Genomic DNA, 12,933 nt, shown 5'->3' with positions numbered 1-12,933 from the left:
CCAAGAGGCACTTTTACTGATGATTTAGGGGAGAACTTGGCAAAAGTTCCAAAGGGCACCACACAATCCAGACAAAGCATTCCACCACAGAACCCACCCAGCACATACTGATCCACGACACCCAGCCAAAATCCAATCCCTCCGGCTTTAACCTACCCAGAACATCAAGAAGGGAGCAGAGAAAGAGAAGCAGAGGCACAGAAAGAGAGAAGAAGGAGAAGGAGGGCAGACAGGTCATCCAGCTCCCCTGGCACCTGGTGGCAGAGCAGCTCTCCGTGTCCCGACGGCAGGGCCGGCACCGCGTGGGGAGCACATGCCTTCGGTTTGAGCCGCTCCGGTGCCCGCGGACACCCCCCGGGCCCCCCGGGACCCAGCGGCCGCTCCGGGGCTCCAGGGCAGGGCGGGGGGCGGTGTTCCCGCTGTCCCTGCCGGGCTGAGGCTGCTCAGGGGCTCCAGGAGCTGGGGGGGGAGTTTTCCTGCTGCCTTTGAGCGGCAGCTGCTCCGGGGCTGCCCCGTGTGGGCTCCAGGGGCTGCCGTGAGGGACACGGCGGCACCGCAGCGCCCGCAGGGCCGGACCGGCCCTCACAGGGTGGTTCCGACCCAACACCTGCTGCCTAACGCATACTAAACTATAAATTTTACTCAATAAGTAACGTTGCTTTCACTGTTGTTCTTTCCTTCTCAGGATAGAAAATCCGGTGTTCACGTTTTCAGTTTTGCAGCGGCAAAGTTCAAAGGCACAAATCTTCCTAAGGGATGGTTTCAGGGGAAGGGCACTGATCTTCCCGAGGGGTGATTTCGGAAGGGGACATACTCATAATGCTGCCAGGGAATTTAGCAACCTGACTCATCAAAAGACACAATAAATGAAAATTTATTTTCATTTACACGTATTATTCAGTATCCATCTAACAGCAACTTCGTACTTCTGACTTGTCAAGTGAACTTCATTTCATAACATGAGCACATGATGAAGAACCTTTCTCTAGAACTTTCCCTGTTTCCAATAGTAAACACTAACCATATAAAAAAAATTAAGTTGTCTAGCAATGTGAATGATGCTACGGTTTTATCTTTGGCTAAGCAGAAGTGTTAGAGGTATTTACAATTTATTTAGTATAATGTCAAGCATCCCATTTCCTGGAAGCCATCTCCTCCCCAGGCAGTAATAGAGAACAAATTGGACTTTGATGAAAGCAATGGTTTGTGTTAATAGTTGTCAAGATCTTTTCTGAATTGCTATAGCATATGATCTATGTATACAATGTATCTTGACTTAACCAGCAGTGACTTTTATTAAGTTTAATTACTTCACTCTGTGGCTTTCAATGGAAGTCAGTGTTAAAACAAAGGTTACCTCATGGGATAATAAATTGTAGTAATAAAACAAATAAACAAACATGTAGCATTTGCAAAACATCTCAAGTATTTTCTGATTTACTTAAGCCCAAATTTTCTATTTACAATTTCGTAAAATCTGACACCTTGTATCATTACAGCAATGAACCCTAAAGAAAAGGGACTTGTCAGATTTATTAAAACAAGAGAGTCTTCAATATGCTCTTTGGGCAGTTAATACCATACATAGTTTCTGCTGTTGTTTAATCTTCAGATGACAGATAACACATCTTTTAAGTCAATGAGTAGTGTTTCTCTCTTTTAGGTATGCCTGTATGAAGTATTTGTGTCAATTATTTGAATTAAAGTCATGGGCAATTTTGACCTTTAGAACTCCAGTTTTTCCTTTTCATCTTCATTCTGGAGCTTTGTGCTCTAATAGATCTTGAGCAGAAGTGATTTCTGCACTTTAATGTCATAGGAAGACATAAATAAATGTTTGAAATTAAAATCCTAAGAATTTAGGTGGGTGCACAGATAAACACCAAATAACCTTAAGTGAGCATCGCTCCTATTATGAATACAAGAGTTCAGGGATCCACGGACATACAACAACTGCAAGATTCTAAGACCAAATTATTAACTACAAGTATCATGAAAAAGGGAAAACAAACTTCCAAACTAGATTAATATCAGCAGCCTTTCATTTTTAAGAGCAAGGGAAAGTTTTGGAAAGAACACAAACTAGTACCTCTAACAAAAATAAAACAAACTAGAAATATCAGCTGCTCCACAACCACATCCTGAGGACACAGTTGTCTGTTTCCAAACACTGACACAGACTTAGACCTTGTATTAATAAAATGTAATGAAAGGTCAAGTTCATATTTTTGTAATAACTTCTAAATCCCTGTGTTTGAAATAATACCTCCTATGGTCAGGTACTTTAGTTCAAACCAAACTTTAATAAACCTTGGACACGACTTCATACAAGTTCAAAATATACAGATATTTTAAAAACTAATAAGCTGTGAAGAACATAGATGTTACTTTAAAATCTAAAATTAGGAAAGTGACATTATAATTTGCTGCTTTTCTAGATGATTTCTGAGAAAACAAGTGTGACCCACATTGCTGGCTTAAAATTTCAGACAAAGCTAAGGTGATCTTTGGCAATCGTTCCAGTGGTCTAAAATACATTTGTGTCATAAAGCTGTGTTCACTCTTTGAGAGCTGGCAGTGAGTTAAAAGTCGGTATTTGTTGAAAGTTTAAACTAATTACAAATTTCTTGGTACCCTGGATAAAGCCTACAAACCACAGTTACCATGAAAATACAGAGGAGGGAGAGTTTATACCTTTTAGGCAAGATTGTCACTGTGCAATTTAACCCATAGCACTGGTTAGAAAATTTTTGTATCTATCTCAGAAGTCACAATGCTGCTCAGATTCCATCTCAGCACCCACCTTATACCCTAGAGATAGCAGGTTTTGCATTCCCTTCTTTAAACTGGAGAAGATAATACGGAATGAAAAGCAAGAAACATAGATGTGGTATCTGCACTGGATCGGTACATTCCTTCCTTCCTTCCTTCCTTCCTTCCTCACACCCAACAGCCTGTCTCTGTTTTCATCACTCTTTAATTCCCCTGAATTAAGTCTCAAAGGTAGGGGAATGCAGGCAGGGCATTATCAGCCGGTTGGAATGGAAATTATCCACCACCCTTCTGATCAGCCAGCCCCAGCGGCTGCAGTAAATGCAAACCCTGAGTAGGAGGAATTTCTAGGTGCAGCCTTTCTTCTTTCCCCAGTTCTGTGACAGACCCGAGCGCAGCAGCAGAGCAGCTGTGAGCTGCCCTAGCGATGTGTAGCTGGGGCAAACTGCTCCCATTGGAGCTTTTAGTTGCCTTGGTTCCATTTTATTTTTTCTTCCAAGATTTCAGGTTCTCATCTCAGAAAAAAACCATAAAGAAATATAATATACTAATTGTCTTTAATGAACACTCTCATATCTCCCAGCCAGTATCAGGAAAAGAAAGCACATGGTGCTCATGGTGTGCACTCCAGCACTCCTGTGCAAAACACAGATCTGTGAATCTGAATGGCATTTAATGGATGGGGGGGAAATAATAAGAAGAACTGTCTGGCTCCCCTTGTCTATTTTCTTCATCCCAGACACTCTGCCTACTGAATGCAAAAACAACACTCATCACCAATTTTTCAGGAAAAACATCTCCCCTTTGGGGTAGATAAGAGTCAAGGGAGCTGGGGTGCAGCTGGTGGTGAGCCAGACTGCTCTGGAGTCCTGGATCGACACTTCAACGTTCCCCATTTTCCTTTTCTTCCCTCCGAAGAATGAGGCTACCAAGACTTGTCTTAACTACAGACCTAGTGATGCTAACCTTAAATCACCAATAACATCTGGTATTAACTCTTTAACAAACTGGGCATTGTGCTGAAGATGAGATTGCCCCAGTTCCAAACACAATGTATCATAACTAAGCAAGGCTAAAAATAAAATGCTGCCTATAATTTGGAAATCCAGAGGCTCTCTTTCCAGCAGGACAAATATGGACAGCCATGTTTGTGATATACCAGGTTATCTTTAATTTCATAGAGATGCAAGAGGAAAAGCAACAGGTTCTGAACTTTTGGTTATTATTATTACTTCATTATGGTAGGTAGGTGGCAGAGTAAGCATTTCTTGTCAGTTTGTTTCAGCCACATTTCTTTTTAAATGGTTGTTGTGTCACTGCCCAGAAGCTTTAAAAGCAAAGGAGATAGAATAAAAATAATAAATAGAAAAACAATGTAGGTAATGGGACCAAGGATAAAGAATATCACCAATCCTTTAGCTGGTAAGTTCATAGTTAACCACAAAGAGGAGATGGGAATGCATAAAACATGGCATCACAGACTCTTTCACTAATCCCTGCCTCAGAGAAACCATGCAATCTGCATATTCATTTCTACTAATCAAATATTAAAACAACTCTCTTGACATTGTGCAATGTTTCCTGTCACAGCAGTTGTTATCGAATTGGCAGCTGTTGTCTCTGTGGGGTAAAAGGAGACTGTGTGAGACTTCTGAGGAAGTTTATCTGATAAAACAGCTCAGAGTGCTAATAGAGTCATTACTGAGGTATTCAGTTGTTTACATCATTTGAGAACAACGCCCCTAAAATGTCATTCTGAATATTAATGTATCACTTGTTTGAGAAATGGGGTAAAACTAGGCATGCCAGCTACTAAAGAGAGGGGTGGGAGAGTGCTCCAAGCCAGCAGCCTCTCCTAATCTTCATCCTGGATGCATTTTGGCCTGTTCAACTATTCATAATATATACATATGAAAATTTCTGGAAGAAAGGCATCTCGATTTTTTTTATTGCTCCAAGTGGATGATTTGACACAGTATTCCAAAAGGGATAAAAATAAAAGTGTTGGTATGTAACCTATTTGTCCAGCACGGAGACAAAAAGGAGAGCCAGTCTGCCAGTCAGGAGTGCTTGGTATGGCATGCTGGCATACACAGCCCATTTGGAACACTTCTTTGACATCTCATAATAAACAGCAGGATTTACAGCATGCTCAGAGGTTCAATTTATCCAGATTTTTCTGAACCAACTGGAGACACCACAGTCAGGGGAGTCACTTTCTCCAAATTCCTAACATTAAGATGCAATTCAGTGTTGAGCAGCAGGAAACAAGAGAGGGAGCTGATCAAGCCTCCTCTTCCTCGTCACTGTTCTTTACTGTCACCTTCTGCTGAGGTGGGAAGGGACACACATAGCAGAGCAGAGGACAGCTTTGTCCTCAGACTGAGGCAGGAACATGCTCACGTAGGCAGGAAGATAAGCAGCTTTCTCTTCTCTCCCCAGAAAGGTGGGAATACACACATCATGCTGGAACATGAGGACATTCATGATTCTGGACAACCATTAGGGGAGAAAGAAATTAAACAGATGTGTTGGGGAGAGCAGAAGAGTTGAAAGGAGGAGGAAAGATCTAACAGGATAAAATACAGGGAGCGATGATGGGTTATGTCTGACACTGGTGTGGGCTCTGACAGAATGACAAAGTGACCCAGCAGATCAATACAGCCAAAATGAAAAGGGAAGATGGCCACATTTTCACCATGCTGGAAAAGGACAACAGGTAGTTTGGAATAGCTGAAATGGAAATGGTTTGGGAAAGCACAGGCAAGGCTATTTTTAGAGTTTGTTCCAAGTATGAAGTTGGCTTTCTGCAATATGGCTGGAATGGAAGGAACAGGGTGGAATATACACTAAGAAAGACCAATAAAACAAAATTCTGACATCTATATGTGGGGGGTAAAAGAGAGAGGAGTGGCAAGAACAGTGGCTGCATTCCAGGCAATAGCAGTGGGGTCATTTATTGTGACAGCTCAGGAGTGGGGATGGCAGGGCTCCCGGAGACAAGAGTTCAGCATTTCCCCATACTGTGGACAGACCAAGAGATGAACAGGGAAAAATCTGGAAAGGTGAAAGAAATTATCCTAGACAAGAGGGTGGAGGCCAAAGAAAGAGCAGTCTGTTTGGAATCCACCAGATGCAATGAAAACCAGCAGATGCAACTAGTTAAATCCTAAAAATTGATAAAGGGACCCTAGCAGAGCCAGAGAGAAAATGTTTTGCCATTTGCACTGGCTGGATGCACTGGAGAGTTCTTAAGTGGTGCTTAACTAATGCTGCCACTATCCACCCTGGCCTCCTACAATTCAGTAACAAGTGGCACACACACTCATGAAGTACATTGCCCATCAAAACAAAGAGAAGTGTCACTGCACAGCAGACCCTGTAGAAAGAAAAGGTTACATTTTTACATGTCTAAAACCAGCTCTGCTTCGTGTATCACCATTAAGCATTTCCAGCATAATAGTTACCATTGGGAGGAATAAGAGCTTGAGCCCAGCAGGCTTCTCCCATAAGAAAACTGGTCAGCTAGTTCAGACTGCTTTTTTTCCTGTCACATACCTATTAAATGCTTCAGACTGTTTAATGTGATAAAAATGTCTAGACTGGTTTTTGACTGAAAGCTTAAAGAAGAGTGTTCTTTGCCCTTGGCTAGCAAACCCCTTTGCTGCTTTCTGGGTAAGCACATGCCGTCCTTCTGCAGCCCACACGTTCTGCATGCATTCAATAAATGCATTTCAGGCATCTCCACAAATCTTGAGATTTGAGAGACAACCCAACACCCTCCCCCCGGGGAAATCTGAGGCATATACACACAGTATATAGGTACAATACAGTATAGGGCTGCTTTGCAAGGAAAAATCTGGAGGTTTTTAATTAAAGTACAAGCATTGTTGAGAAAAAGAAGGTGACGGAGCACCTCTCACAGCCCAGTGAACAAGAGAAGCAGAAAAATAACCAAAAATGTCCTGCTGAGGTTGATAAACAGCAAGACATTTTGCTGAAGCAGGGAGCAAAGGTGGAGGTTAGGCAAGAAACCCCAGTGGGCACGTTAGAAAAAGCGTTACCACATGTGAATCAGAGCATCCGATGCTTTGTGGTTGCTCTCAGTCTCCAGCAGCTGTTTATTTTTGTATAACAAAACTTGTAACGTAATTACAATCACTCTAAACTTAGATGCAAGTACACAATTTATACTAAAAATATCACTGGCAGTGAAATTACCCAGCTCAACTGGCACACACCCTCCAGCCCTTTCTTTTTAGGATCTATAAATCTGCATCTGTGGAGTGGGTCGTGGTCAAGGAACAGGTGCATCTGATTCTTGTCAGCATGTGTGACTTGCATGTTGGAAACTAAGCTGCATACCATGGAAAAAGCTTGAGAAGAAACACTATCCCTGGACACCACTCGTTGTAGCTGACTCCCATAGGAAATAAAACTTGCCAAAAGAATTAAAGGACAACGTGATGTGACAGAAACATCACTCTGGCACGGGCCACAACTGGATTGTCAAATCACGGATCAAAGTCCCACTTCCCATCTTCCTGTACCCTATTTGTTCCCAGAGAAGTCCTAACATCCTGAGGATGATTTTTTGTTTAAAATGCTTTTAATCCCCATCCAAGACTGTAATTAACTCCTGTTCTCTGTGATTGGACCATAAAGTGCACTGCCAGTCAAAGGAGTCGAAAAAGAAGCAACTGACCATACTCTGCAGGAAAACAATTTTTCCTCATTAAAAAAAACTGTGGGCAAAAGGATTGGTACAGTAAAGGTACAGACCCACCACCAAGAATTTCTGTTTCCATTCCCCTTAAGATACCATTTTTGCTGAGCAAGTCAGAATATTGCCTCTCTTAAAAGCAAGAATGTGGTTTTTCAGCATCACCAGGAAAGGTGATTTTATTGGTTATGGAGCACTTGAACACTATACAGCTCCACTGTACAATGGAGAACAGACTGAGCAAGGAGCCAATGTCTAAAAAGAATCTTCTGTGAAATAACTACCTGTACAAGTTGAAAATTTGCATCAGGAAGGTTGCACACTGTGGGGTTTTTTGCTTGTTTTCTTAAATATTAATATTTAGAAGGGTTTAGATCAATAAATCTTCCCCTTTGTCAGCACACTCTCCTGCAGTCTTTGTGTCTGTTCAGTCCCCATCCATGTCAGAAGGTGCTTTGCATAACCATGGAATTTCTGAATTAAATCCCTTCTCTGCTCCGTATATGCTTGTGTTCTTTGGGCATCTGAGTGAAATGGCACATGGAGGGAAAAGGGAATAGGCCCAGCTGGTGTTTCTCTGGAAAGCCCCATTCCATCCCAAGTAACACCAAGAGTGGTCTGCAAATTTTTTATGCTGAGCAGCTGGCAGAGCCCTCCTGAAAGCAAGGCAACCAGGCTGTGCTTACTGAGATACCAGGCTGCTGGCAAGGTTTTTTGGATGGGACATAAAAGCAGCACAGGGAATAGAGAGGCTACTGCTCTCCCTGAAACAGAAGTGGCTGGCACAAAAACACAAAGAACAGATTTTATAGTTACAGCTTTCCCTTCCAAAGTTGTGTTTCTGCTGTTTTCTCCAAAATTTCAATAAGGGGCTGGTTGAGGGTTAATCAATAACACTGCTCACTGCTGTATGCAAACTACCATGTGAAGATTTGTGTGTAAGAAAGTGTGAACTGACTGAGCCCACCTCAGAGTGTTCTTGATTAACCAACATTAGGGGCACAGATACCTATTAGCTTTGTAAACAGGCAGAGCAGTGGACATCACTGTCCCCAAGTTAATTGTTACCAGTGTGTGCTGGAGGCAATCACTTATCAGAGGTAATTAGAGCAACCCAACTGCAGAAAACCCAGGAAAATGCAACACAGCTGCTCAGTCAGAAGTGCCAGCAAAAAACTAGCCCCTTTGGAGAGATCAGAGATGATAAAATGAACCAATCCAACTGTCCCTCACAGAAAAGAGTGGTCCTAACCCCTTGCTTCTGCTTCCTTTTCAATGATCCCATGCCTTCTGGCCCGAGTGATCTCAGCTCAACCAGTTCACCTCTGTACAGTGGTGGAAAGCTCTTAGTTTCTGCTGGTTTTGTGCACTATGCCCCAGTCACACAGGAGTGAAGTTGTGACCAGCACAAAGGACAGACTGGCAGCATGTGACTGAGAGGAGCAAAAGCACCAACTCTTTGGTGGCAGCAAACTGTGTCTCACACACAGCACTGGGAAAGACCTTTGTGATTTTGAGAACTGGCTGACTTGGAGTATACTTTCAGCTTTGATTCTCTGCAGTTCATTTTGTCAGGGCTGTTGGTCTAATCTACCAATTCTCAAGCAAGTTTGCTGCTTCTTTAAATTTTACAACAAATTACAAGCTTTGCCTTATGACCTGGTTGCAAAGCCATTTAGGAACTTGCTTATTGTAATGTTAAAAAGCAAACTCACAGCCAACAGCTGCCACAGCTGGCAAGTTGAAACATTTTCAAGAACTTATTTATTTATTTATGTGATATATTAATAAATTGAACACAAAGGAACAGATAGCAGAACTATTGAGCAGAAAAAAGACGGACAAAATTTATACTCAGTTTGTTTTTGAGGTTGTGGTTAAAGAACCACCTGATCTTAAAGTTCAGGATAGCAATACTTGAAAATCAGGTTGAACACAAGATCATGCAGGTGCTGGATGTGATAAGCAGAGAAACTGCACTTGCTGTTGGAAATCCAAATTCACACACAAGATAAGAAGGAATAAGTTACTCAGGCAAACCCATCACTGTGTCAGAACTATCAGATCTAGGAAACAAAGGCTGCTGTTTTCAAGCCTGTATAATGGACAGTACTCTGTTACAATTAGAGAAATCAAACTTCCTTTTGCTTTCAGACTGAGTCCTGACAGGCACAAGATAATGTCAGCTCTATCCAAACCTGCCTTTCTTAGTTGTGCCTTTGTTTTGGAGCAGAAGTATGAAGTCAGGATATAAACCAGGTTGATACACCAGGATAAAAACTACCAAAAGACTCAAAAGTAACAAAAGACGCAATTATAAATAAGATCTCCAGCCATGCTACCTGAACTGTGGTCTTGGGCACGTGCCACAAACTGAACCTGAGGAACACGAAGTCTCATCAGCAATACCACACTGCAGAGCAAAGCTACCCACTCTGCAATCACCCCTCCAGCTCAAATTCAGGCAGGGCCCCACAGACCCGCTCTAAAGATGACAGGCCATAAGACCAGTTTACTTGATGTTGTTTACAAAAATATTCTTGAAAAACATGTGCTTATGTCTTTAGGATTTCAGTCAATGTTAAACAAGAAAACAAACAAAAAAAAGTATGAAAATTAAGGTTGTTTTGTTGTTGTTGTTGTTTGGCGGCTTGTTTGTTGTTTTTGTTTGCTTGGGGTTTTTTAATGGGTATTAGGAGATATCCCCGTTTTCCTGTATCGAGAGCACAGAGAATTCTTGGAGGATGTGACACCTCAATCCACCATTCTGTTCACACACAAAAATCTTCTGGCAGGAATTAAGTCATTTTTCCAACTGGTCCCTCAGTGGCAAACTGGTCAAAGATCAGGTATCCCCGATACACAAAAAGCAGCTCAGATTCCAATAGCACAAGTGTTTTATTCAAGCCTTCAGTGGGGTGCTGGAACAACCTCACTGTGCTGGTTCTCAGTCACACACAGCTCCACGTTACTACAGCTGGGCTGCTTCCAGCTCATTTAGTGCTTGCCCAGGGATCTTGGGAATTTCTACCCGTTATGGTATGTAGGGCAACCATACCTTCTCTGCTGCAACACTCCAGCGTGAATGCTGTTCCACGGCACATTTTCAGTCACTCAAAACAGGTTGGCTGAAAGCCTTGCAATATCACAAAGCAATCTTTGAAGCAATCAGAGATGATTTTAGACTGCAGTAATATTCTCCAAGACCCTCTAGTAACATTTGTCTTTGTTCAGAGTAACAGCCTGCAGTCACTGAACCCTCCATAAATTACTCCGCACAAGCAGCACTGCTCTAATACTGATTATAGCTTGTGAAAATGAGTACCTGCTCCTCTGTAACACATCAAGACAGTAAAAACACAGCTCTCTAATATATATTTCTGTCTTCCAACTATGAGCCTCTCCAGGCAGGTGCACTACAAGGTGAGATTACTTCAGCAAAGCCTGGGTGAAACCCAGACCCCGGGTTTGTACTGTAGCCTTTAAAATTGAGAGTTTTCTTCAATAAATCCATTGTTTAAGGATTAAGTTGAAACTGAAACTTGAGAAACTGAAGCAAGTTCAACAAGGAAAAGTATGCATTTTTCCCCACTGACTCTGACCTATGCTCAGCTCACACATCAATGCTTAGGGAGGACCCAAGAGAATCCCACAAGCCTTTCAAGCAATGCTTCAATGTAAACAACCTTCTAGCCAGAGTCAAGTGATCCATCTCAAGAACATCTTGGATGGCACAAACCTAGTGTTTTTTTCTTATCCTGTAAAAGACATAAGCAAACAATTGTAAATTATGACAGTCAACATATAGAGATGACCTAAAACTGCTCAGTCAACTTCAGGGAAGGGTCCAGTCCCTCTGTTATAAACAATGGGAGAGAGAAGTGGGACAGTGGGACACCTGGGAGGTGCAAAGGATGCAAGTTCTAAGCATTCTGCTGGCAGAGGATCAGCCAGGGTGAGACACTCAGCTTCATTACAATTTTCACAACGTTTTCTGTTTCTCCCAAAGCCCTGGACAGCACACGATTAAAAAAGAATCTCTGCATCCATCTTCCACAGAATCCATCAGGTTGGGAAAGATCTCTGGGATCATCGAGTCCAACCTTTGATTGATGAGCACCTTGTCAACTAGGCCATGGCACTAAATGTCCAGTCTTTCCTTAAACACCTTCAAGGACAGTGACTCCATCACCTCCCTGGACAATCCATTCCAATGTTTAATCACCCCTTCTGTGAAGAAATTCCTCTTCACGGCCAACCTGAACCTCCCCTGGTGTAGCTTGAAACTATGACATGGTTAACAAATAAAACTTAGAAATGTGACTTCATTGCCTCTGAAATATTGTTAAGATCAGAAACAGATAAATGAACTAAACCACACAATTTTTAGGGACTTCCTTTTGGATACTTCTTGACCACTTAGTGTGCACTGTTTCACAGAGCCCGGGCTGCATGAAGAGTTGGAAGCTCTGGCACTGAGAGATGTTTCTCCTCAGTATAATGGACTTGGAGACACCCTTCATGTCTCAAGTGATGAATTAGAATTTATGCCTTACTAGTAAGTTACTAAATTGCATTGCCTGTTTCATGGAGGATGAATAAAATAGAATGTTACCTCAAAACACACAGAACCTAGAGATTCAATTTCTGCTAAGCACGACCATGGGGGCTATTTCCTTGCACATAACCAATAATAAAGAAAAAGCAACAGGTACAGATATTGCTAATACCAATATTAACCAGCTATAATAAGCAGAAAACAAGAACAGTGAGGAATACAGGTGCAATAAACTGAAAGTACTTAAGGAAGGTTTCTGTGCTTTGTGGACAATGTCAGAACAAATTTGCTTAAATATAATTAATTACATGAACACAATCTTTGATACATGACACATTCATCCCATTTTAACATCACAGAATCTTGTTTCTTTGTATCTTACAGAAGAAAAATGTTTCAGGACTGGACAATGTAATTTAGTGTAAGAGGCACTGAGAAAAAACACTGGGTTTTTTTTAAAAGATTAGCAAGGTGACCTTATGTAAAACATCTTCATTTCACTTTGCTTTTTCTTCCTGGTGATGAATTCTTCCTACATACATCCAATGTGTACTTTTCAGATACATAGTGTCATATTTAATAATTCCCCTCAGAAAGCAGGGAGAAAAATTAAAGCTAACTTTATTTCCTACTCTTGTGTAACAAACATCATATTCTTCTGCTTCATAGCAATACATAGTGACAAAATCTGTGCTTAAGTCTTATTGAAAAAAACACTGAATAGATCCAAAGGAATATGAAGAGGTAAAAGGGGAAAATTCCTCTTTGCATCTCTTCAGGCTTTGAAAATCAAATTCTAGTATGGTAATAAACTTGACTGTACACAGCATTGTTCATCAGGTGGTTGGAAAGCTCCCCAGAAAAACAGACCCCTCTCACA

General features: G+C 41.7%; 1 protein-coding gene across 9 annotated transcripts in view; it reads right to left on the bottom strand.

Annotated features, from left to right (window-relative positions):
- Positions 1–12,933, bottom strand: part of PLCB4 (phospholipase C beta 4) — a 188,216-nt gene that overhangs the window by 90,455 nt on the left and 84,828 nt on the right. For 3 of the 9 annotated variants that reach the window (XM_064647512.1, XM_064647510.1, XM_064647517.1), the window contains exon 1: positions 255–338. The exons of 5 other annotated variants lie outside the window; for them this stretch is intronic. In XM_064647512.1, coding sequence (XP_064503582.1) covers positions 255–315 — 61 coding nt within the window. In that variant the 5' untranslated portion in view covers positions 316–338. Of the gene's footprint in view, positions 1–254; positions 340–12,933 lie in introns of those variants that run through there. One more of the 9 variants, XM_064647509.1, reaches the window with a different exon arrangement.

This window comes from Pseudopipra pipra, chromosome 3 (genome assembly GCF_036250125.1).
Source record: "Pseudopipra pipra isolate bDixPip1 chromosome 3, bDixPip1.hap1, whole genome shotgun sequence".
NCBI classification, from domain to species: Eukaryota; Metazoa; Chordata; class Aves; order Passeriformes; family Pipridae; genus Pseudopipra; species Pseudopipra pipra.
Note: the sequence above shows the minus strand (reverse complement) of the source record. Positions and strands in the feature narration are given on the sequence as shown.